Source organism: Rana temporaria, chromosome 10 (genome assembly GCF_905171775.1).
Source record: "Rana temporaria chromosome 10, aRanTem1.1, whole genome shotgun sequence".
NCBI classification, from domain to species: Eukaryota; Metazoa; Chordata; class Amphibia; order Anura; family Ranidae; genus Rana; species Rana temporaria.
The window spans coordinates 25,477,733-25,498,490 of record NC_053498.1 but is presented as its reverse complement, the minus strand read 5'-3'; the positions used below and the strand labels follow the sequence as shown (position 1 = coordinate 25,498,490).

The 20,758-nt window shown below is 47.2% G+C and overlaps 1 protein-coding gene across 1 annotated transcript in view; it reads right to left on the bottom strand.

Annotated features, from left to right (window-relative positions):
• Positions 1-1,816: 1,816 nt before the first annotated feature.
• LOC120916457 (protein BTG3-like) overlaps positions 1,817-20,758 on the bottom strand; it is a 36,333-nt gene continuing 17,391 nt past the window's right edge. Inside the window, exons 2-5 of the mRNA XM_040327431.1 lie at positions 16,124-16,325; positions 9,313-9,450; positions 7,535-7,751; positions 1,817-2,170 (exon numbers count right to left, since the gene is read on the bottom strand). Coding sequence (XP_040183365.1) covers positions 1,973-2,170; positions 7,535-7,751; positions 9,313-9,450; positions 16,124-16,325 — 755 coding nt within the window. The 3' untranslated portion in view covers positions 1,817-1,972. The remainder of the gene's footprint in view (positions 2,171-7,534; positions 7,752-9,312; positions 9,451-16,123; positions 16,326-20,758) is intronic.

Below are 20,758 nucleotides of genomic sequence, written 5' to 3'. Positions count from 1 at the left end.
TAGAAGACTATGGGGCCCCTGGGCTTACAGATGGCCACCACGCCAGGAGGCAGTGCAGAGGCGGGGCAGCTAATATCTCGGGATTTTCACATCAGAAGCATGTTGGTTTCAGACATATCAGGGACAGATGTAAAAATAAACACAGATTTTTACATACTGTCCCTGGTTTTACTGAGCCTGGCAACCCTGGTGGGGCCCCCTAGTGACAGGGGGCCCTCGGGCAGTGTCTGAGTGACTCAATGGTCAGTCCGCCCCTGGGCAGGGGTGACATCATCGTCCTTGTGGCCAGATCTCAGAGAAAGCTGAGTAGCCCCAATCTTGAAAAAATACAATCCCGCACTGTACAAGATTTGGGCTACTCAGCGTTCTCTGAGATCTGGTTGGAAGGAGGATGGCATCACCCCTTGCACTAAGGAGGCCAAGGAAAAGCGAGTTATCTAAATATTTTTTTCTCCCATAGGTTCTTCCAAAAAAGGGGGGCACCTAAGATAAGTGGACGTGTGGAGAAACAGACAATGCTAGGACCAATTCCCTGGGAAGGAGAGCAGACAGGGCACTGGCAACACCCGAAGACAACAGGAAGAAAGGAGATGAAAGCTGGCAACTCGTACTTTTTTGAATACTGAAATTTTATGGCAGTTGAAGCACAAAAAATACTTATGCGTTTTGGCTGTTAGCTTGATAACCGTCATTGAGTATGACCAAGGCGAAACGCGTAAGTGCAGTATTTCTTGTACCGCAATCAAATTTCAGTTTTCGGTAGAACGAGTTGCCAGCTTTCATCTCTTTTCCTCATAGGATAAGTTGACTTTGCCTGAAGTGCAAGGTTCACCTCAAACATCTTCATGAAAGCAGAGAGCCTTGTGGACAAGCAGGATTTTGAAAATGAGTCGTTGGGAACAGAGTCCCATGCAAACAAGCAGATATTTAGAAGGCTTTAGCCATCCAGAAGGATGTCCTGCATCTCTGGAGGCTTCAAGCACACATCTGCTATAGCAGGTGTCCACATCGAGCAGTGCAAGCCAAAGCAAAGTTTCTAGATTCATGAGGTTATAAAACAAAATATTTAGCTGTATGGATTTTCTGACCAAAATGATGGCCTTAAAACTTTCACAGTCGCCAACTTTCGGCCATGGACTGAACCACAATGTAAAATCCCAGGTCTGGGGGAACGATCTCATAGATGTGCGCCACCTACAGCATAGGCCCCATTCACCAAACCATTAGCACGCAAAAATTAAGAGGAGACGGAGAAACAACAAGATGCAGGTGGTCACATTTAGAAAAAACATGACCAGGGGTGGACTGACAACTCATGGGGCCCCCGGGCAATAGAAGATTATGGGGCCCCCAGGCTTACAGATGGCCACCACGCTAGGAGGCAGTGCAGCTAAAATCTCAGGATTTTCACATCAAAAGCATGTCGGTTTCGGACATATTAGGGACAAATGTAAAAAAAAAACACAGATTTTTACATACTGTCCCTGGTTTTACTGAGCCTGGCAACCCTGGTAGGGCCCCCTAGTGGCATGGGGCCCTCGGGCAGTGCACGAGAGTCCCAATGGTCAGTCCGCCCCTGAACATGACTGTGCTTGTCTTAGATATTATATCTCGGTGCTCCCACTTCCTCATCACCACCAAATATCAGGTGAGACTTCTATCACCCGTATAGGAATACCTCTTATGGTGTTAAGCTATGTACTATGGCATCCTAAATCACTTCCAGTGCGTTATCAGCCATGCTCCTGAGCGGAGACTTTGTGTCAATAAATTAATAATAAAAATGTCTCAGTAGTTTCTTTCTGAGTTTTGCACAAAAAAAAAAAATCAGGTTTGGACCTTCAAAAACAGGTTCAGCTTTCGAGAAGGTCAACCGGTGAGATGATCTCCATTGGCTCCAAATCATCTTCCAAGAGGTGAATAGTTGAGGTCTTCTAGCGGTTGAATCGCAAGGGTCCGTACAAATCACAGTTTAGCTTTTGGCGGGAGGTGGGGACTTCTTGGTCTTCCATTTACGATATCCTCCCTTAGTCCTCATGTTGTGATAGTACTTCGGGACCAAGTAGTAGACCGTCATGGGCTGGTAGGTTGGAATGAAGCTCAAAGGATTTCTGGGATATTGGTAGTAGACTGTGGACGCTGGAGCTGGGCTGTAGTAATATTGGGCACCCTGCCATTCAAAAAAAAACATAACTGTTAGTAAAGGCATCCAATTGCATCAACGCATTCAAAAGTATGTGTGGTGATCTTCTAAAAAAAAGTCCTTTATTAGGGCTCATGCCCACTTTTCTAAATGCCCTTCCATGTTAGCCAATGTATCCATACACACATAGGCGTTTATAGGAGGCAGAAACCAAAAAACATCACTTATACGTTCAAGAGGGTTAATTCATATCTTGAATTCCACCATTGGAACAAACCCTATATCATAGAAAAATATAAAGAAAAATCAACAGGGTAGGAAAGAAAAAAAAAAAGAGACGGAAAAAGGAAGAGCACAACATCCATGTATTTCTTCTTCTCTCTCCCCCCATTCTTCTCTATTAGCTAGATTCAGGTAGAGTTAGGCCGGCGTATCAGTAGATACGCCGACCTAACTCGGAATCTGCGCCGACCTAAGTTTAAGTGTATTCTCAAACAGAGATACACTTAAACCTATCTAAGCTTGTGCCGTCCTATCTTAGGGTGCAATATTTAGGCTGGCCGCTAGGTGGCGCTTCCATTGCGGTCGGCGTAGAATATGTAAATCACTAGATACGCCTATTCACGAACGTACGCCCGGCCACCGCAGTACAGATACGCCGTTTACGTAACGCATTATCAGGCCTAAAGATATTCCATCAAATAGTTGGAATAGTAATGTTAAAGTATGGCCCCCGTTCCCGCTTCGAAATTCGAAAATTTTACGGCGTTTTAAGTCGTGAATAGGGATTTACGTAGTTTACGTCCACGTCGAAATCAATAGGCCCGTGCGGCGGACTTAGCCGCAATGCACACTGGGAAATGTAGGCGCACGGCGCATGCGCAGTTCCAAAAAACGTCAATCACGTCGGGTCAAGCCTTATTATCATAAAACACGCCCCCTCAGCCGAGTTTGAATTAGGCGCGCTTGCGCCCGCCGCATTTACGCTACGCCGCCGTAAGATAGGAGGCAAGTACTTTGAGAATACAGTACTTGCCTCTCTGACTTAAGCCAAGTCGCCAGGACACTATTTCTAGTCGCCATGGCAACCGGGATTTGTCGAGCCCTGCGATAGCCTATACACACGGTCGGTTTGGTCCGGTGAAAATGAACTTCGGTTCATTCTCATCGGACCAAACCGACTGTGTGTACGGGGCCTTAGACCCCTTTCACACTGAGGCGCTATAATGCTAAAACCCCCAAACACTGGAGCGGTGTGCTGGCAGGACGGTAAAAAAAGTTTTGCAGTGCATACTCCGCTCCTAAAGCACCCCTGTCCAATCAATGGGCACCGCGGCCATACCGCCGCTGCAGTGGCGCTTTGTGGGTGGTCTTAAGCCTTTCTTGGCCGCTAGCGGGGGTTAAAAGTGCCCCGCTAGTGGCCAAATAGGCGCAGGCGCACTGAGCGCGGCGGGTCTTGAATGGAAGCCTGCTGGAAACTGCCGGAAATGTGTGCATGCACAGGGATCGTGACGTTCCACACGTATGTGCGGGAGTGACGCCATCGCCACTCCGGCCAGTCACAGCGCCGGAGTGGTGATACCAGGAAGTCACTCCGGGTATCACGGAGGACGTGTCCGAGGACCATTGTGGGGGCTTCGATCCAAGGTAAGTAATTGATAATGAGCTAGTATGCTAGTCATACTAGCTCATTATGCCTTTGCCTTGCAGGTATAAACAATTAAAATAAAAAAACATTATGGGGTATACAACCGCCTTAATAATACAAATATATACAGTGGAACCTTGGATTGCGAGTAACGCGGTTAACAAGCGTTTCGCAATAGGAGCACTGTATTTTAAAAAATCGTAACTCGGTTTGCGAATGTTGCGAGCAGGGTTCAGGCTAAAGCGGTGTGCAGTACTGCTTTTGGCCTGAGCCGGGAGCCAAACAGAGCCATTCGGAAAACCTTGTAAATACTCTGTTCCTAAGCCTTTCCGAGGTTTGCCGAGCTGTCCTCGGGCCTTACCGGCTGTTTCCAAGGCTCTGCACCCCACCTCTGGCCACATACGGTATTGCATGCCATTGAAGTCAATGCGGAACAAACTATTTTCGTTTCCATTGACTTCTATGGGGAAACTCGCTTTGATATGCGAGTGCTTTGGATTACGAGCATTCTCCTGGAACGGATTATTCTCGTAATCCAAGGTTCCGCTGTAGAGGTTGGGTACTGATGACGGCCCGGCTCACACTGTTCCAATTCATCCCACAGGCCTTCAGTGGGATTGAGTTCAGGACTCTATGAAGGCCACTCAAGTTCTTTCACACTATATTGGTCAAACCATTCCTTTGTGAGAGATAAAACGGAACCAAAACTATTATAGCTTCCTTTAAATAAATATGCAGTAGATATAATGCATGATAAAAAATTCTAAAGGCATTTCCTTCTCTTTAATGAAAGGGTGGATAGGAACCAAAAGAGATAAGATGACTCAAATAACTGAATCACTTACAGAGGAATGGGAACTTGGTGACTCAGAACTTCAGTTTAAACAATTAATAAGGAGATCCGGGTCTGTGGGAAACCTGTGACACGTGTGGCTCCAGGAAAACAATTCACCTCCCACAATTCCCAGAAGCTGGATGAATAAAGTTTGATTCATAACAAGGTGCTTAGGACAGAACAGACTTCAGTAGCACATCTGTCCAGCAGAGCCGAGACCCCGGGGGGTCAAACCAAAGCTAAACCCAATCATTGCATTCAAGTGGATGTAAACCCGCTCTCATCCTTTCCAGTCCGTCCATAGAGGGCGCTGGAGCGCCGCCCCCTCTGGCTCCACACCGCCACTGAAATAACATACATTCATGCATTGCATGAATGAATGTTATTGTTGCCAGCTGCCGCTGGTGTATTCAGGTGGCCGGACATTGAGCGCCGACCACCTGAATAACGGCAGCTGGTTGGCTGTGCGGAAGTGCCTATCAGAGCCAGCGGCCAGAGTACAGCCCTCGTCTCCCGGATGCTTTGTCCAGGGAATGTACGAGGGGTGCGTTCCTTGGATAAGACTGACGGCCATCTCAGCCAATCAGGTTCGCCGATTCTGGTTATCGGTAACCTGATTGGCTGAAGCGTCACCAAGGCAGGAGAAGACATCGAGGGACGTGGAAGGATTAAAGTAAGTGCATTTTACAGGGCACAGCGGCGACAATGGGCACAGTGGCATCAAAGGGCACAGTGGCAACAATTAAAGGGCACAGTGACATGCACAGTGGCAATAATGGGCACAGTAGTGACAATGGGCACAGTGGCATCAATGGGCACAGTAGTGACAATGGGCACAGTGGCGACAATTAAAGGGCACAGTGGTGACAATTGGCACAGTGGCGACAATTGAGGGGCATAGTGGTGACAATTGGCACAGTGGCGACAATTGAGGGGCACAGTGGCTGCGTTTGATGGCATGGCACAGTGGTGACAATTGATGGCACAGTGACTGCGTTTGATGGCATAGCACAGTGACTGTGTTTGGCATGGCACAGTGACTGTGTTTGATGGCATGGCATAGCGACTTCGTTTGATGGCATGGCACAGTGACTGCATTTGATGGCATGGCACAGTGACTGCATTTGATGGCATGGCACAGTGGCTGCGTTTGATGGCATGGCACAGTGACTGCGTTTGATGGCATGGCACAGTGGTGCGAATTGATGGCATTGCGACTGCATTTGATGGCATGGCACAGTGGTAACAATTGATGGCACAGTGACTGCGTTTGATGGCATGGCACAGCGGCTGCGTTTGATGGCATGGCACAGTGACTGCGTTTGATGGCATGGCACAGTGGTGACAATTGATGGCATGGCACAGTGGTGACAATTGATGGCACAGCGGCTGCGTTTGATGGCATGGCACAGTGGCTGCGTTTGATGGCATGGCACAGTGGCTGGGTTTGATGGCATGGCACAGTGGTGACAATTGATGGCACGGTGGCTGCAGTTGATGGGCACAGTGAGGCTGCAATTTTTTTCTTTTTTTTACGTTTGCGCCCCCCCCCAAAAATTTTGAGCACCAGCCGCCACTGATCCTTTCTAAACTACTGCCATAGTGCTGATCTATAAATCAAATGTCTCCCCTCTGTCTGTTAGAAGAACTGAAAAACTGCAGATTCTGTGGGTGGGTCTGTTGTCTGGAGCTCGGTGGGTGGAGTCGTGATGTCAGTTAACTCCCCACCCACCTTTACACTCCCCTTGTCAACATGCATTTTTTCCTATGTATTCCTTACACTAAATTCTGCTATGATCACTAACATCCAGTCAAAATCCAGAAAAGTAACCGCATGACTTCAGAAAAGGAGTAGGGGTGGGAATTGAAAAATAATGCCTGTCGTCAGGCTAGTGCATGAGATATGTAAATAACCTGTCACTCACAGCAAGGGGGCGGAACGGACCGAGGTTTTCCGCTGTAAGTCCATTTTATTTCACTGAACAATAAAAGAGGATTGCTCAGAGCTGGATTAACTCTGTGCGGCAAGACTGGGCACAGATGATATGAAATCGTATTCTCTACATTAGTGGTGCAACGGATCACAGTTGATCCGTGATCCGAACGGGTCACCCCCTTCGGATCGGCACACACTGTGATCCGCGGATTGCCGCAGCTCCGGAGCATAACATTAGGAAAGGCCACGGCTTCGGCCTAGCTCCGTGGCCATCTTGGTACACCCGGCGGCGGCCCTCCTCTGTTTACACTCACAGAGGAGGAGGAGCCGCACTTGTGGGACACACCGGGAGTCCTACTACTGGGGGTGTCTGTCTGCACCGAGAGGGGGGGTCTGTCTGCACCGAGAAGGGGGGGTCTGTCTGCACCGAGAAGGGGGGGTCTGTCTGCACCGAGAAGGGGGGGGTCTGTCTGCACCGAGAAGGGGGGGTCGGTCTGCACCGAGAAGGGGGGGTCTGTCTGCACCGAGAAGGGGTGGGGTCTGTCTGCACCGAGAAGGGAGGGGGTCTGTCTGCACCGAGAAGGGGTGGGGGTGTGTACCGAGATGGGGGGGGGGTCTGTCTGCACCGAGAAGGGGGGGGGGTCTGTCTGCACCGAGAAGGGGGGGGGTCTGTCTGCACCGAGAAGGGGGTGGAGAAGTGGATATTACAGTGGGGGAGATTTTTTTTTTGCCGATCCCAAAAATGATCCGATCCGTGACTCCTGATCCGAGGAACGATCCGAACCGTGAGTTTTTTGATCCGTTGCACCCCTACTCTACATTGTGACATCAAAAAAAAATAAAAAAATTTGGGTTTACATCCACTTTAAGTTGGTATGGTCCAACTGTATGAATTTTCTCTCAAAATCCAAAAAGACCAAGAATGGTGGCCTCAGTGTTTCTCTAATGACTGGTGCACTTTCAACCACTTACAAGTTTTTGGGTGTCTATCCCTGGGGTGGTCTTCTTGTCCTTGCTGATCACACTCTCCTCATCCTCGCTGGAGCACTCCGATGGCGATCCCGTGGTGTCTGAGCCATCAGAGTGATAGTCTGAGGTCTCCAGGTCCGATTTGTCTGAGCTTTGATCCTTCTTGGGTTTTTCGGGCTCAAAAGCCTTCACAATAAAGGGGCTGCAGCTCTCTCCAAGCCTGGGGGGAAGAGAACAGAGGAGGTAAGTGACACCTGTCAAGGTCACCTTCCTAAACACACTAGCATTTATATGGATCAAATCAGCCCCATAACATTTCAAGACAACAATCTGTACTCCAGGCACACGGTTGTGAAATGTCCCGTCTTCCAATGAATTTGTAATTCTGTCAGGCCAGTTTTGCGATTTTTACCCCCCTACTAGACAGTACAGCCAGGAACATGAGGCCACTTTCTCTGTTAAGGCTCATTTACATTTCCTTTGGCCTTAACACACCCACTGCTTCAATTTGCTTTTTTATGTGTTTTTTTATGCTTCTGTGATGCTTTTTTGAAGCTTTAATGAAGCTGATTTGTGTTGATTTTCTGTTTGTTTTAAAGGGGCACAGTAGAATCCCAGCTCAGTAGTACCCCTGTACAGCAGATCCCTAGCTCATTAATACCCATGTTCAGCAGATCACCAGCTTATTGGTATCCACGTATCCCCTGCTCAGAAGTACCCCAAGCCTTGCTGATCCCCTGCTTAGTAGTAAGCCCCAGCTCTGCTGATCCCCCGCTCAATAGTAATCCCCATCTCTGCTGATCCCCCACTCAATAGTAAACCCTAGCTCTGCTGATCCCCCACTCAATAGTAAACCCCAGCTCTGCTGATCCCCCACTCAATAGTAAACCCCAACTCTGCTGATCCCACACTCAGTAGTAATCGCCAGCTCTGCTGATCCCCCACTCAATAGTAATCCCCAGCTCTACTGTTCCCCTACTCAATAGTAATCCCCAGCTCTGCTGATCCCCCACTCAATAGTAATCCCCAGCTCTGCTGATACACGGCTCAGTAGTAAGCCCCAGCTCTGCTGATCCCCCACTCAGTAGTAACCCCCAGCTTTGCTGATCCCCCACTCAGTAGTAACCCCCAGCTCTGCTGTTCCCCCACCCAGTAGTAACCCCCAGCTCTGCTGATCCCCCACTCAATAGTAATCCCCAGCTCTACAGTTCCCCTACTCAATAGTAATCCCCAGCTCTACTGTTCCCCTACTCAATAGTAATCCCCAGCTCTACTGTTCCCCTACTCAATAGTAATCCCCAGCTCTGCTGATCCCCCACTCAATAGTAATCCCCAGCTCTGCTGATACACGGCTCAGTAGTAAGCCCCAGCTCTGCTGATCCCCCACTCAGTAGTAACCCCCAGCTTTACTGATCCCCCACTCAGTAGTAACCCCCAGCTCTGCTGTTCCCCCACCCAGTAGTAACCCCCAGCTCTGCTGTTCCCCCACCCAATAGTAATCCCCAGCTCTGCTGTTCCCCACTCAATAGTAAACTCCAGCTCTGCTGATTCCCCACTCAGTAGTAACCCCCAGCTCTGCTGATCCCCCACTCAGTAGTAAGCCCCAGCTCTGCTGATCCCCCACTCAGTAGTAACCCCCAGCTCTGATGATCCCTCACTCAGTAGTAACCCCCAGCTCTGCTGTTCCCTACTCAATAGTAAACCCCAGCTCTGCTGATCCCCCACTCAGTAGTAACCCCCAGCTCTGTAGAGCGGACTACAGTCCATTAGGTATGACTTACCTACAGCTGACCTCTTTGGGATCAATCCAGATGGACATGTGTTTGGGCAGAGCAAGCTGTGAGCAGCGCAGGCCACTCCTGACACAGGCCTGTAATACAGAGTCATCCAAAAAGAGGTTTTTCTCGATCCTTACACACCTGAAATAATAAGAAAGGCACAGGATTAGCAGGCGCCGGTGGTAGTAAGGTTCTGGACAAGGTGTGTTAACATTCAAGGATAAAGCCCAACTCTAGTCAAAGTGTTCTTTAGAGCTCACTTGTTTGGAAAGAGTTAGAACCTAAGCTTGTTTATGTTTTTGCATTTCCTTTCACTTCCTGTCTGTGTGACACCTGGCTGAATAATAATGGAAATGGGTGCCACCGGGAAAGGAAGGCACAGACAACTATAATAACCTTACAACTGCATTAAATAGGAACCTCATTCTTAACCAGGGCTCTGTGGAACACTAGGGATCCTCCAGAATTTGCTAAGGTTTCCTTGAGTTGTGGCTGATCAAGATCCCATTTAATAGTATAGATCCAGAGACAATGGGGTAGATTCAGAAAGAAGTTACGCTGGCGTATCTATTGATACGCCGCGTAACTTCTAGGATGCTCCGGCGTATCTTTTTTCTGTATTCAGAAAACAAGATACGCCGGAATTTGGCTAAGATCCGACTGGCGTAAGTCTCTTACTCCGTCGTATCTTAGTTGCATATTTACGCTGGCCGCTAGGTGGCGCTTCCGTCGATTTACGCAAGGAATATGCAAATTAGGTAGATACGCCTATTCAGAAACGTACATCCGCACGGCGCATTTTTTTACGTCGTTTACGTTAGGCTTTTTCCGGCGTAAAGTTACCCCTGCTATATGAGGTGTATCCTATGTTTATTATGGACGTCGGGCCAGCGTCGAATTTTCCACCGATTACGTCGTTTGCGTAAGTCGTTCGCGAATAGGGCTGGGCGTAATTTACGTTCACGTCGAAAGCATTGGCTTTTTGCAGGTTAATTTGGAGCATGCGCACTGGGATACGTTCACGGAGGGCGCATGCGCCGTTAGCCAAAAACTTCATTTACGTGGGGTCAGCCATCATTACCATACAACACGCCCACTGCATGGAGAATTTGAAATCTGCGGGGTTACGCCGGACCACATACGCTACGCCGCCTTAACTTAGGGCGCAAGTTCTTTCATAATACGGAACTTGCAACCCTAATTTACGGCGGCGTAACGTATCTGAGAAACGCTACGCCCGCAGAAATTTACGCCGGGCTATTTGAATCTACCCCAATGTTCTTTTCATCTGTCTGAAGGGTGGCTATCTGACCAGCACCGTACATTCTCCATACCGGCCACCCCTGTAATGGGAATTTTATTTGTACTGACCTCCAATTGCAGTGGAACCTCGGATTGCGAGTAACGCGGTTAATAAGCATTTCGCAAAACAAGCACTGTATTTAAAAAAATCTTGACTCGGATTGCAAGTGTTGTCTCGCAAAACAAGTAGGATTCAAGCCAAAGCGGTGTGCAATACCGCGTTCGGCCTGAGGGGGGGGGGGCACTGGAGCCGATCAGAGCCGTTCGGAAATACTTTGTTCCCGAGCCTTTCTGAGTTTAGCCGAGCTGTCCTCGGCCCTTTTCGGATGTTTCTGAGGCTCTCCGGCGCCCCCCCGCCTCTGGCCACATGTGGTATTGCATGCCATTGAAGTCAATGCAGAACTAATTATTTTCGTTTCAATTGACTTCAATGGAGAAGCACGCATTGATATGCGAAAACTTTGGATTACGAGCATTCTCCTGGAACGGATTATGCTTGTAATCCGAGGTTCCACTGTAATTAATTTCATCAAGGTTCCCTAAAACCTGAAAATGTTTCCAAGGGTTCCAATGGGGAAAAAGGGTTGGGAAAGGCTGGTTCGGGAGGAGCATTGGTGGCCTCTACATTTCTCTATGGGCATGTTTTATTAGATAGGGGTAATCTTCCTAATGGGCACCAATTGTAAAGGTCATTTTTTTCCCACTAAACTGGTTTTCTCATGGGTTCCTTGAGACCTGAAAATTCCAAGGGTTCCAATGGGGTAAAAGGGTTGGGAATGGCTGGTTTGGAGGAGTATTGGTAGCCTCTACATTTCTCTAATGGCATGTTTTATTAGATAGGGGTAATCTTACTGGCCACCAGTGTAAGGGGCGTTTAAAGAAGAATTGAGTACTCGAAGGCCAGACCGCCTAAAACTTTTTTAACTGCACATGGAGCCTGGTGGGCTGGGTCAATACAGGTTTCTTACATATTTTCGATGTTTAGATGTGTGAACAGTGGCATCACCCAGCCATAAATCCTAGCTCTGTTTCTGCCCACATGGAAGCATTAGGTGTTCCTGCCCACCTTTGTGTGTTCCAGCTTCTCCTGTTACATTCTCCATTATATAAAATATAGCAGGGATGGCAGGAACTCCTCATAATGGCCAGAGCAGGTGTGCAGACCTGGGAACTCAGTACCAGGATGGTGGAAATAGCTCATAATGGCGAGCAGGTGTGCCAACCCTGGAACTCAGCGCCGGGATTGGTGGAAATGCCTCATAATGTCCAGAGCAGGTGAAGACCCAGGAACTCAGGCCGGGAGGGCAAGAACTGCTCATAATGGCCAGAGCAGGTGTGCAGACCTGGGAACTCAGTACCAGGATGGTGGAAATAGCTCATAATGGCCAGAGCAGGTGTGCCGACCCTGGAACTCAGCGTCGGGACAGTGGAAATGCCTTATAATGTCCAGAGCAGGTGAAGACCCAGGAACTCAGGCCAGGGAGGGCAAGAGCTGCTCATAATGGCCAGAACAGGTGTGCACGCCTGGGAACTCAGTGCCAAGATGGTGGATATGCCTCATAGAACTCAGCCCTGGGACGGTGGGACTCATAATGGCCAGCGCAGGTGTACAGACCCGGCAACTCCGCGCCGGGACAGTGAGAATGCCTCATAATGACCAGAGCAGGTGTGCAGACCCAGAAACTCAGCACAGGGATGGTAGGAACTCCTCATAATGGCCAGAGCAGGTGTGTAGACCCGGCAACTTCACGCCGGGACGGTGAGAATGCCTCATAATGGCCAGAACAGGTGTAAAGACCCAGGAACTCAGGCCAGGGAGAGCAAGAATTGCTCATAATGGCCAGAACAGGTGTGCACATCTGGGAACTCAGTGCCAAGATGGTGGATATGCCTCATAGAACTCAGCCCTGGGACGGTGGGACTCATAATGGCCGGCGCAGGTGTACAGACCCGGCAACTCCACACCGGGACGTGGGAATGCCTCATAATGGCCAGAGCAGGTGTGCAGACCCGGCAATTCCCCCCCGGGACGTGGGAATGCCTCATAGTGGCCAGAGCAGGTGTGCAGACCCAGAAACTCAGCACAGGGATGGTAGGAACTCCTCATAATGGCCAGAGCAGGTGTGTAGACTCGGCTACTTCGCGCCGGGACGGTGGGAATGCCTCATAATGGCCAGAGCAGGTGTGAAGACCCAGGAACTCAGCACAGGGATGGTAGGAACTCCTCATAATGGCCAGCGCAGGTGTACAGACCCGGCAACTCCACGCCGGACGGTGAGAATGCCTCATAATGGCCAGAGCAGGTGTGCAGACCCAGAAACTCAGCACAGGGATGGTAGGAACTCCTCATAATGGCCAGCGCAGGTGTACAGACCCGGCAACTCCACGCCGGGACGGTGGGAATGCCTCATAATGGCCAGAGCAGGTGTGAAGACCCAGGAACTCAGGCCAGGGATGGTAAGAACTCCTCATAATGGCCAGAGCAGGTGTGTAGACCCGGCAACTTCGCGCCGGGACGGTGGGAATGCCTCATAATGGCCAGAGCAGGTGTGAAGACCCAGGAACTCAGGCCAGGGAGGGCAAGAGCTGCTCATAATGGCCAGAACAGATGTGCACACCTGGGAACTCAGTGCCAAGATGGTGGATATGCCTCATAGAACTCAGCCCTGAGACGGTGGGACTCATAATGGCCAGAGCAGGTGTGCAGACCCGGCAACTCCGCGCCGGGACGGTGGGAATGCCTCATAATGGCCAGAGCAGGTGTGTAGACCTGTGAACTCAGTGCCGAGATGCTGGAAATGGTTCATAATTGGGCAGAACAGGTGGCCGGCCCTAAGAAGCAATAGCAGAAATCTCACCAATGGAGGCCCAGAGAAACAAGAGACTGTTAGATGGTTTAACTCTGCAAATTTTACCAAAATTTCCAACATCTGTTATGCGTGGACTGACCTTTTAACATGACATTTTGTTGAATATTTCGGGAGGTTTTTTTTCAATGATTGTGTAAATATCAGACCAAAAAAGAGGAAGTAGACTGGAGGAAATAGAGAAGGATCTCTGTAAATGGGGATTCAGCGAAAAATACCCGATGCTCTCTCCCGGTGCAATGATAATTTTGTATGTGTCACTTGTGTTTTCTCTTACACCTCCAGAAATCCTGGACACCATTGCCCAAGAATATTGTATGCAATACGAGAATCAAGCAGCTTTCACATCAATTTTTGCTCTACTAGAAAATATTTAAAGGGAATGTACAGCCGGTTTGTATAATAGTCCCCGCTGGTCATGTGTTTTTTTTACACTATGACATTGGCATGGGGCAGGTTCCGTTAAATTCAACCCTCCCCGGCATTATGAAGGCCCCTTGCATTACCATTGAGCTGGAGCACTCACCCTATGCCTGCTATGTTTAACTTAAGTTACGAGGTGGCCCTTTTTATTCCCATGGACTGGAAATCAACAGGAATGAATGGGGGTGAGCAGCAGTGGCGTAGCGTGGGGGGTGCAGAGGGGGCCGTGGCCCCCGGGCGAAAAATTTAGGGGGGAGAAATTCCCCGCCAGTATGTGTCACAGTGGCTGCCTCCTCCTAAATGTACTTTCCTGTGTCGCTTGCTCTGGGCGCCATGTTCAGCCTCAGGCGCCCTGTGATTGGGCGTATGGGGTCATGTGTGGGGCGGGGCTGGCCTGTCCACGATCGTGGTAGATCCTGGAGTCCCGCATCCACCCATGGTCATTCTCCGGCACCCTGTGATTGGGCGAAGGCAGGACTCCAGGAGCAACCGCGATCGTTAACAGGCCAGCCCTGCCGCCGCACATGACCCCATACACCCAATCACAGGGTGCTGGAGTCTGAACATGGTGAAGCGCGGGGAACACAAGAAATTGACATTTTGAGCCGCCGCTGTCTTCTCCTCCTCCTTCTCTCCTCCGGACCGATGGATAACAAAGAGAAGGTGAGACTCCCTCATGATCGTGAGTCGTGTTGCTGGCATTGGGGGGTGGACATGGTCTGGGGAGATGGCGCAGCCAGCCAGAGAGAGAGAGAGAGAGAGAGTAGAAGAGCAGCTAGAGTCATGCAGTGTAGTGTGGTGGTCAGTATAGGAGTACTGTAGGTAGGATAGTGTAGTGGTCAGTTTAGTGGACAGTATAGTGGTAAATGTAGTGGATATTGTAATGGTCAGTGTAGTGTAGTGGTCAGTATAGTGGTCAGTAAAGTAATCAGGTAGGTCAGTGTAGTGTGAAGTGTAGTGGTTGGTGTAGGAATCAGGCTGGTCAGTACTATTGTAGGAAGGGACTCGGGGAGTGTAGTGGTCAGTGTAGTGTACAGTATAGTGGTCAGTGTAGTGAATAGTGTAATGCTCAGTATAGTGTAGTGGATATTGAAATGGTCAGTGTAGTGTAGTGGACAGTGTAGTGTAGTGGTCAGTGTAGGAATCAGGCTGGTCAGTGCTATTGTAGGAAAGGAAGGGATTTGGGGAGTGTAGTGGTCAGTGTAGTGGACAGTATAGTGGTCAGTGTACTGAATATTGCTATGGTCAGCGTAGTGGATATTGTAATGGTCAGTGTAGTGTAGTGTAGTGGACAGTATAGTGGTCAGTAAAGGACTTGGGTAGGTCAGTGTAGTGTGAAGTGTAGTGGTTGGTGTAGGAATCAGGCTGGTCAGTACTATTGTAGGAAGGGAAGGGACTCTGGGAGTGTAGTGGTCAGTGTAGTGTAGTGGACAGTATAGTGGTCAGTGTAGTGCATATTGAAATGGTCAGTGTAGTGTAGTGGACAGGGTAGTGTAGTGGTCAGTGTAGGAATCAGGCTGGTCAGTGCTATTGTAGGAAGGGAAGGGATTTGGGCAGTGTAGTGTAGTGGACAGTATAGTGGTCAGTGTACTGAATATTGCAATGGTCAGTGTATTGGATATTGTAATGGTCAGTGTAGTGTAGTGGACAGTGTAGTGTAGTGGTCAGTAAAGGACTTGGGTAGGTCAGTGAAGTGTAGTGGTTGGTATAAGAATCAGGCTGGTCAGTACTATTGTAGGAAGGGAAGGGACTCGGGGAGTATAGTGATCAGTGTAGTGGATAGTGTAGTGGTCAGTGTAGTGTAGTGGTCAGTGTAGTGTAGTGGATATTGTAATGGACAGTGTAGTGGTCAGTATAGAAATCAGGTAGGTCAGTGTAGTGATCAGGCTGGTCAGTACAATTGTAGGAAGGGAAGGGACAGGACTCGGGGAGTGCTAAAAGTCCGTAAGTTAGGGGGGCACAAATTCCTTGCCTTGCCCCGGGCGCTGACAACCCACGCTACACCACGGGTGAGCAGCACACATGCACAGGGATTGCACTCATGTCTTGTATGGGGGACATTCAGTATCTTCGTCCCCAGCCTGCCCCTTTCATTTTTTAGGATTTGGTTCTTTCATGGAGGCTCAGCCTAGGGAGGTCTTTCAACAATCTATGTACAGCCCCACCAGCCATGATCTGCCTGCACTGCCTAGACAAGCACAGAGACCCATTGAGTGACTTACCTGTAGGCCTGTCCCTTCTGCGGGCTGTCCGGGTACCAATGTCCTTCGAATTTGTCGCACAGGATGGACGTCAAAGTCTCTGTAAACTTTTCCACTTGCTTGCTGTCCAGTTTTTGGTGACGATTGAGCAGCCTTACGATGTAAGACGCCCCAAGCTGAACCTCCTCGTGCATCTTCTCTGGTGATATCTTATATCGCACTCCTGAAATAAAACACAAAGACCACATTAATGGGCGTATCAAAACCTTATTACTTCTCTGTGAATAGACAAGAACAGCAAATAAACAAAATGCCTCATTAATACAACGTAGCAGTAACTCACAAATGCAGGTCCCTAAAACTATATTCCCTTATGTCAAAATGTGCATCCTATATGTGCATTTTCTATGATCATCAGCGCCATCTAGTGGCCACCATGTGGTATTTTCCCAAAACACTGCTATAAGGAGAATATCACATTATGGACACTAGATGGAGCTAAAGATCACAGAAATTACACATATTAGACAGATTGTGAGGATTATTTGCAATTGCTTTGTAGATGCTGAGGCACACGCACATCTAATTGTATTAGAAATAAATATAATTGCCAAAAAATACTTGTATGTATCCTTTGCAGCATCTCTAGTACTTGTACTAGCTGCATTGTACTGTATGGAAGATGTCAATAGGCTAATAACCAAGTAAGATTCAGGTACTTGTACTAGCTCAGGGCTCGACAAATCCCGGTCGCCAGGGCGACTAGAAATAGGGTCCTGGCGACTTGGCTTGTGAGCTGGCGCCATCTGGTGGTGGCCATTGGTATTACAAGTTAAGCATTACAAGTTAAAAAACAGCAATTCTTTTGTAATTTTTCACTATTTTCACTGCCATCTTCTTCCCTCTAATTAGAACCCCCAAACATTATATATATTTTTTATCCTAACACCCTAGAGAATAAAATGGCGATCATTGCAATACTTTCTGTCACACCGTATTTGCGCAGCGGTCTTACAAGCGCACTTTTTTGGGAAAAAATTACACTTTTTTAAATTAAAAAATAAGACAACAGTAAAGTTATCCCCATTTTTTTTAATATTATGAAAGATAAGGTTACGCCGAGTAAATTCATACCCAATATGTCACGCTTCAAAATTGTGTCCGCTCGTGGAATGGCGACAAACTTTTAACCTTTAAAATCGTCATAGGAGACGTTTAAAAAAATCTATAGGTTGCATGTTTTGAGTTACAGAGGAGGTCTAGGGCTAGAATTATTGCTCTCGCTCTACCAATCGCGGCGATACCTCTCATGTGTGGTTTGAACACAGTTTACATATGCGGGCGCTGCTCGCGTATGTGTTCGCTTCTGCGCGCAAGCTCGTCGGGACGGGGCGCGTTTTCTGGCTCCTAACTTTTTTAGCTGGCTCCTAGATTCCAAGCAAATTTGTCAAACCCTGTACTAGCTGCATTTTATTGTATGGAAGATGTCAATAGGCTAATAACCATATAAGATTCAGGTACTTGTACTAGCTGCATTGTACTGTACAGAGGGTGACAAGAAGCAAACAACGATGTAAGATTCAGGTACTTGTACTAGCTGCATTGTACTGTATGAAAGATGTCAATAAGCTAATAACCAAGTAAGATTCAGGTACTTGTACTAGCTGCATTGTACTGTACAGAGGGTGACAAGAAGCAAACAACGATGTAAGATTCAGGTACTTGTACTAGCTGCATTGTACTGTATGGAAGATGTCAATAGGCTAATAACCATATAAGATTCAGGTACTTGTACTAGCTGCATTTTACTGTACAGAGGGTGACAACAAACCAAGTCGAATTTAGGTACTTGTACTAGCTGCATTTAAAAAAAAAAAAAGAATACACAACTGTAAAAATCGTTTTTTTTTTTGTGTTTGTTTTTTCACTTCCGTCTAGAGTTCAGCTGTATGCTGCCACCACTTGGAGGACCAAGTCCAAAGCAATAAACACCGAGCGTCATTACCGACACATCGCCAGTTAGACATTTAATGACTAAACCACTTCCTGAAAAAAAGCACAAAAGGTCTTTGAGTCGCAGCGCGCCCCAACCCAACTTCCTCCTGTGTGCAAAGCGACTCGTAGGTGTAAGAGGATGACGGACAGATCAGGTGATGACACCACGCCGTAACATCAGCGACAGCCTGCCATCTGTGACCCCATCCCCTACTTTCCTTTGCCGTCTGTTTCATCAGCTTAGCAGACAAAGAATTTACTGTGGATGAGTGGCCGGGAAGGAACACGCCATGTGCAGAGTCAGGCGAGGTCGGCTGCTGTGCGTGAAACAAGAACTGCCTGTGACGCAGCGAAGCAACTGCGTCTCGTACAAAAAAAAAAAAGGAACAAAAACAATTAAGGCCCCTTTCAGACGGACGGCTGTTTTGCCGAAGTAAAAAGCACTACCAATGTTTTGTGAAATTCAAGGCTCCAGGCACTGCGATTAGCTGCATTTGCACATTGCGATTACATGCTTTTACGTGCGTTTAATTGCGGCCGCGTTTAGCTGCGGTATTCATTTCCATAGCAACCCCTTTTATTTTTTGGGATTATGATGTGCTTCCTGATGTTCTTTTTTTTTTTTTCAACGCTGCTATCCGCGATTACCTGCGGTTATGTGCATATAGCTGCGCTACATCGCACCTGGACGCATTCAATTCTATTTTTTCTATTCGCACCAAACCGCATGCAACTAAATCGCACGTAAACGCTGTGTGTGAATGGGGCCATAGGAAAACCTTGTGTGCTTTTAGTTGCGGTAGAAAAATAGAAAATCCGCAGCTAAAAGCACCATTCTATCCGTCCGTCTGAAAGGGGCCTTAGGGCTCATTCGCACCATACGCAGTCTAAGCGCATAGAAATTAATAAAAATGTAATTTTGTGACATTTCAATAAAGTTAAAAACAAAACAAAAACACTTAAATCTGATGTCACAATGCATGGCACCATACGCAGTCTAAACGCATAGACAAGGAAATTTGCCTTATGTCCTACTAGTTCAGTTCCTATAAAAAAAATGTTAGCACTGCGGCGCACAGAAATTAATACAATTTAATTTTGTGACATTTCAATAAAGTTAAAACAAAAAGAAAAACACTGAAATCTGCCTTATGTCCTAATAGTTCAGTTCCAATAAAAAAAATGGTGTGCTGCAGCGCAAAGAAATGAATAAAATGTCATTTTGTGACATTTCAATAAAGTTAAAACAAAACAAAAACACTTAAATCTGATGTCACAATGCATGGCACCATTCGTAGTCTAAGCAAATAGAAAATTTGCCTTATCTCCTACTAGTTCAGTTCCTATAACAACAAAAAAAAGGTGTGCTGCGGCACATAGAAATTAATAAAATAAAATGTTGTGACATTTCAATAAAGTAAAAAAAAAAACGTAAATCTGATGTCACAATGCATGGCACCATACGCAGTCTAAGCGCATAGACAAGGAAATTTGCCTTATGTCCTACTAGTTCAGTTCCTATAAAAAAAATGGTGTGCTGCGGTGCATAGAAATGAACACTCAACCCCTACAGCGCCCCCTCCTGGTTAACCTCTTCACTGCCAGTGTAATTTTTACAGTAACCAGTGCATTTTTATAGCACTGCTCGCAGTAAAAATGACAATGGTCCCAAAATAGTGTCAAAAGTGTGTCCGCCATAATGTCGCAATAAAAATCGCTGATCGCCGCCATTACTAGAAAAAATGTTTTTTTTTATAAAAATGCAATAAAACTATCCCCTATTTGGTAGACGCTATAAATTTTGCACAAACCAATCAATAAACGCTTATTGCAATTTTTTTTTACCAAAAATAGGTAAAAGAATACGTATCGGCCTAAACTGAGGAAAAACATATTTTTTTATATATTTTTGGGGGATATTTATTATAGCAAAAAGTAAAAAATATAGATTTTTTTTTCAAAAGTGTCGCTCTATTTTTGTTTATAGCGCAAAAAATAAAAACCGCAGAGGTGATCAAATACCACCAAAATAAAGCTCTATTTGTGGGGAAAAAAGGACGCCGATTTTGTTTGGGAGCCACGTAGAGTTGCCACCTCATCCCTTTAAAAAGGAACACATATGAATTACACAGGTTCTGAGGTTAATTTAATGCAGGTAAGGCACCAAATGAGTCTAATTACCACCTTAATTAGCCACAAAACCTGTGTAATTAATATGTGTTCCTTTTTAAAGGGATGAGGTGGCAACCCTAGAGCCACGTCGCACGTCCAGTTAAAGCGACGCAGTGGCGAATCGCAAAAAGTGGCCTGGTCTTTAAGCTACAAAATGGTCCGGGGCTTAAGTGGTTAAAGGGTTAGTCCATGCAAATCTGGTCTTTTGGGTTTTTGGCAAATGGTGAAGAACAGACAGCTGAGCAGTTAGCTGGGTGAGGGGGACACGTCACGGTTCTATGAAGGCGACATAAACCACGAGAGAGAATTCTCACCGCCAGAGTTTCCAAAAATATTAAAAGCTGCCCAGTAACTCCGCCCACCCATCACTCCATCAAGATAACCTTCGAAATGTTTAAATACGACTTATAGTCACAGCTTTCTTCCTGTGTATGTTCCACACACTGCCCTACATTTGTTATAGACCTTGGTTCTTTCTGCTAAAGGTTT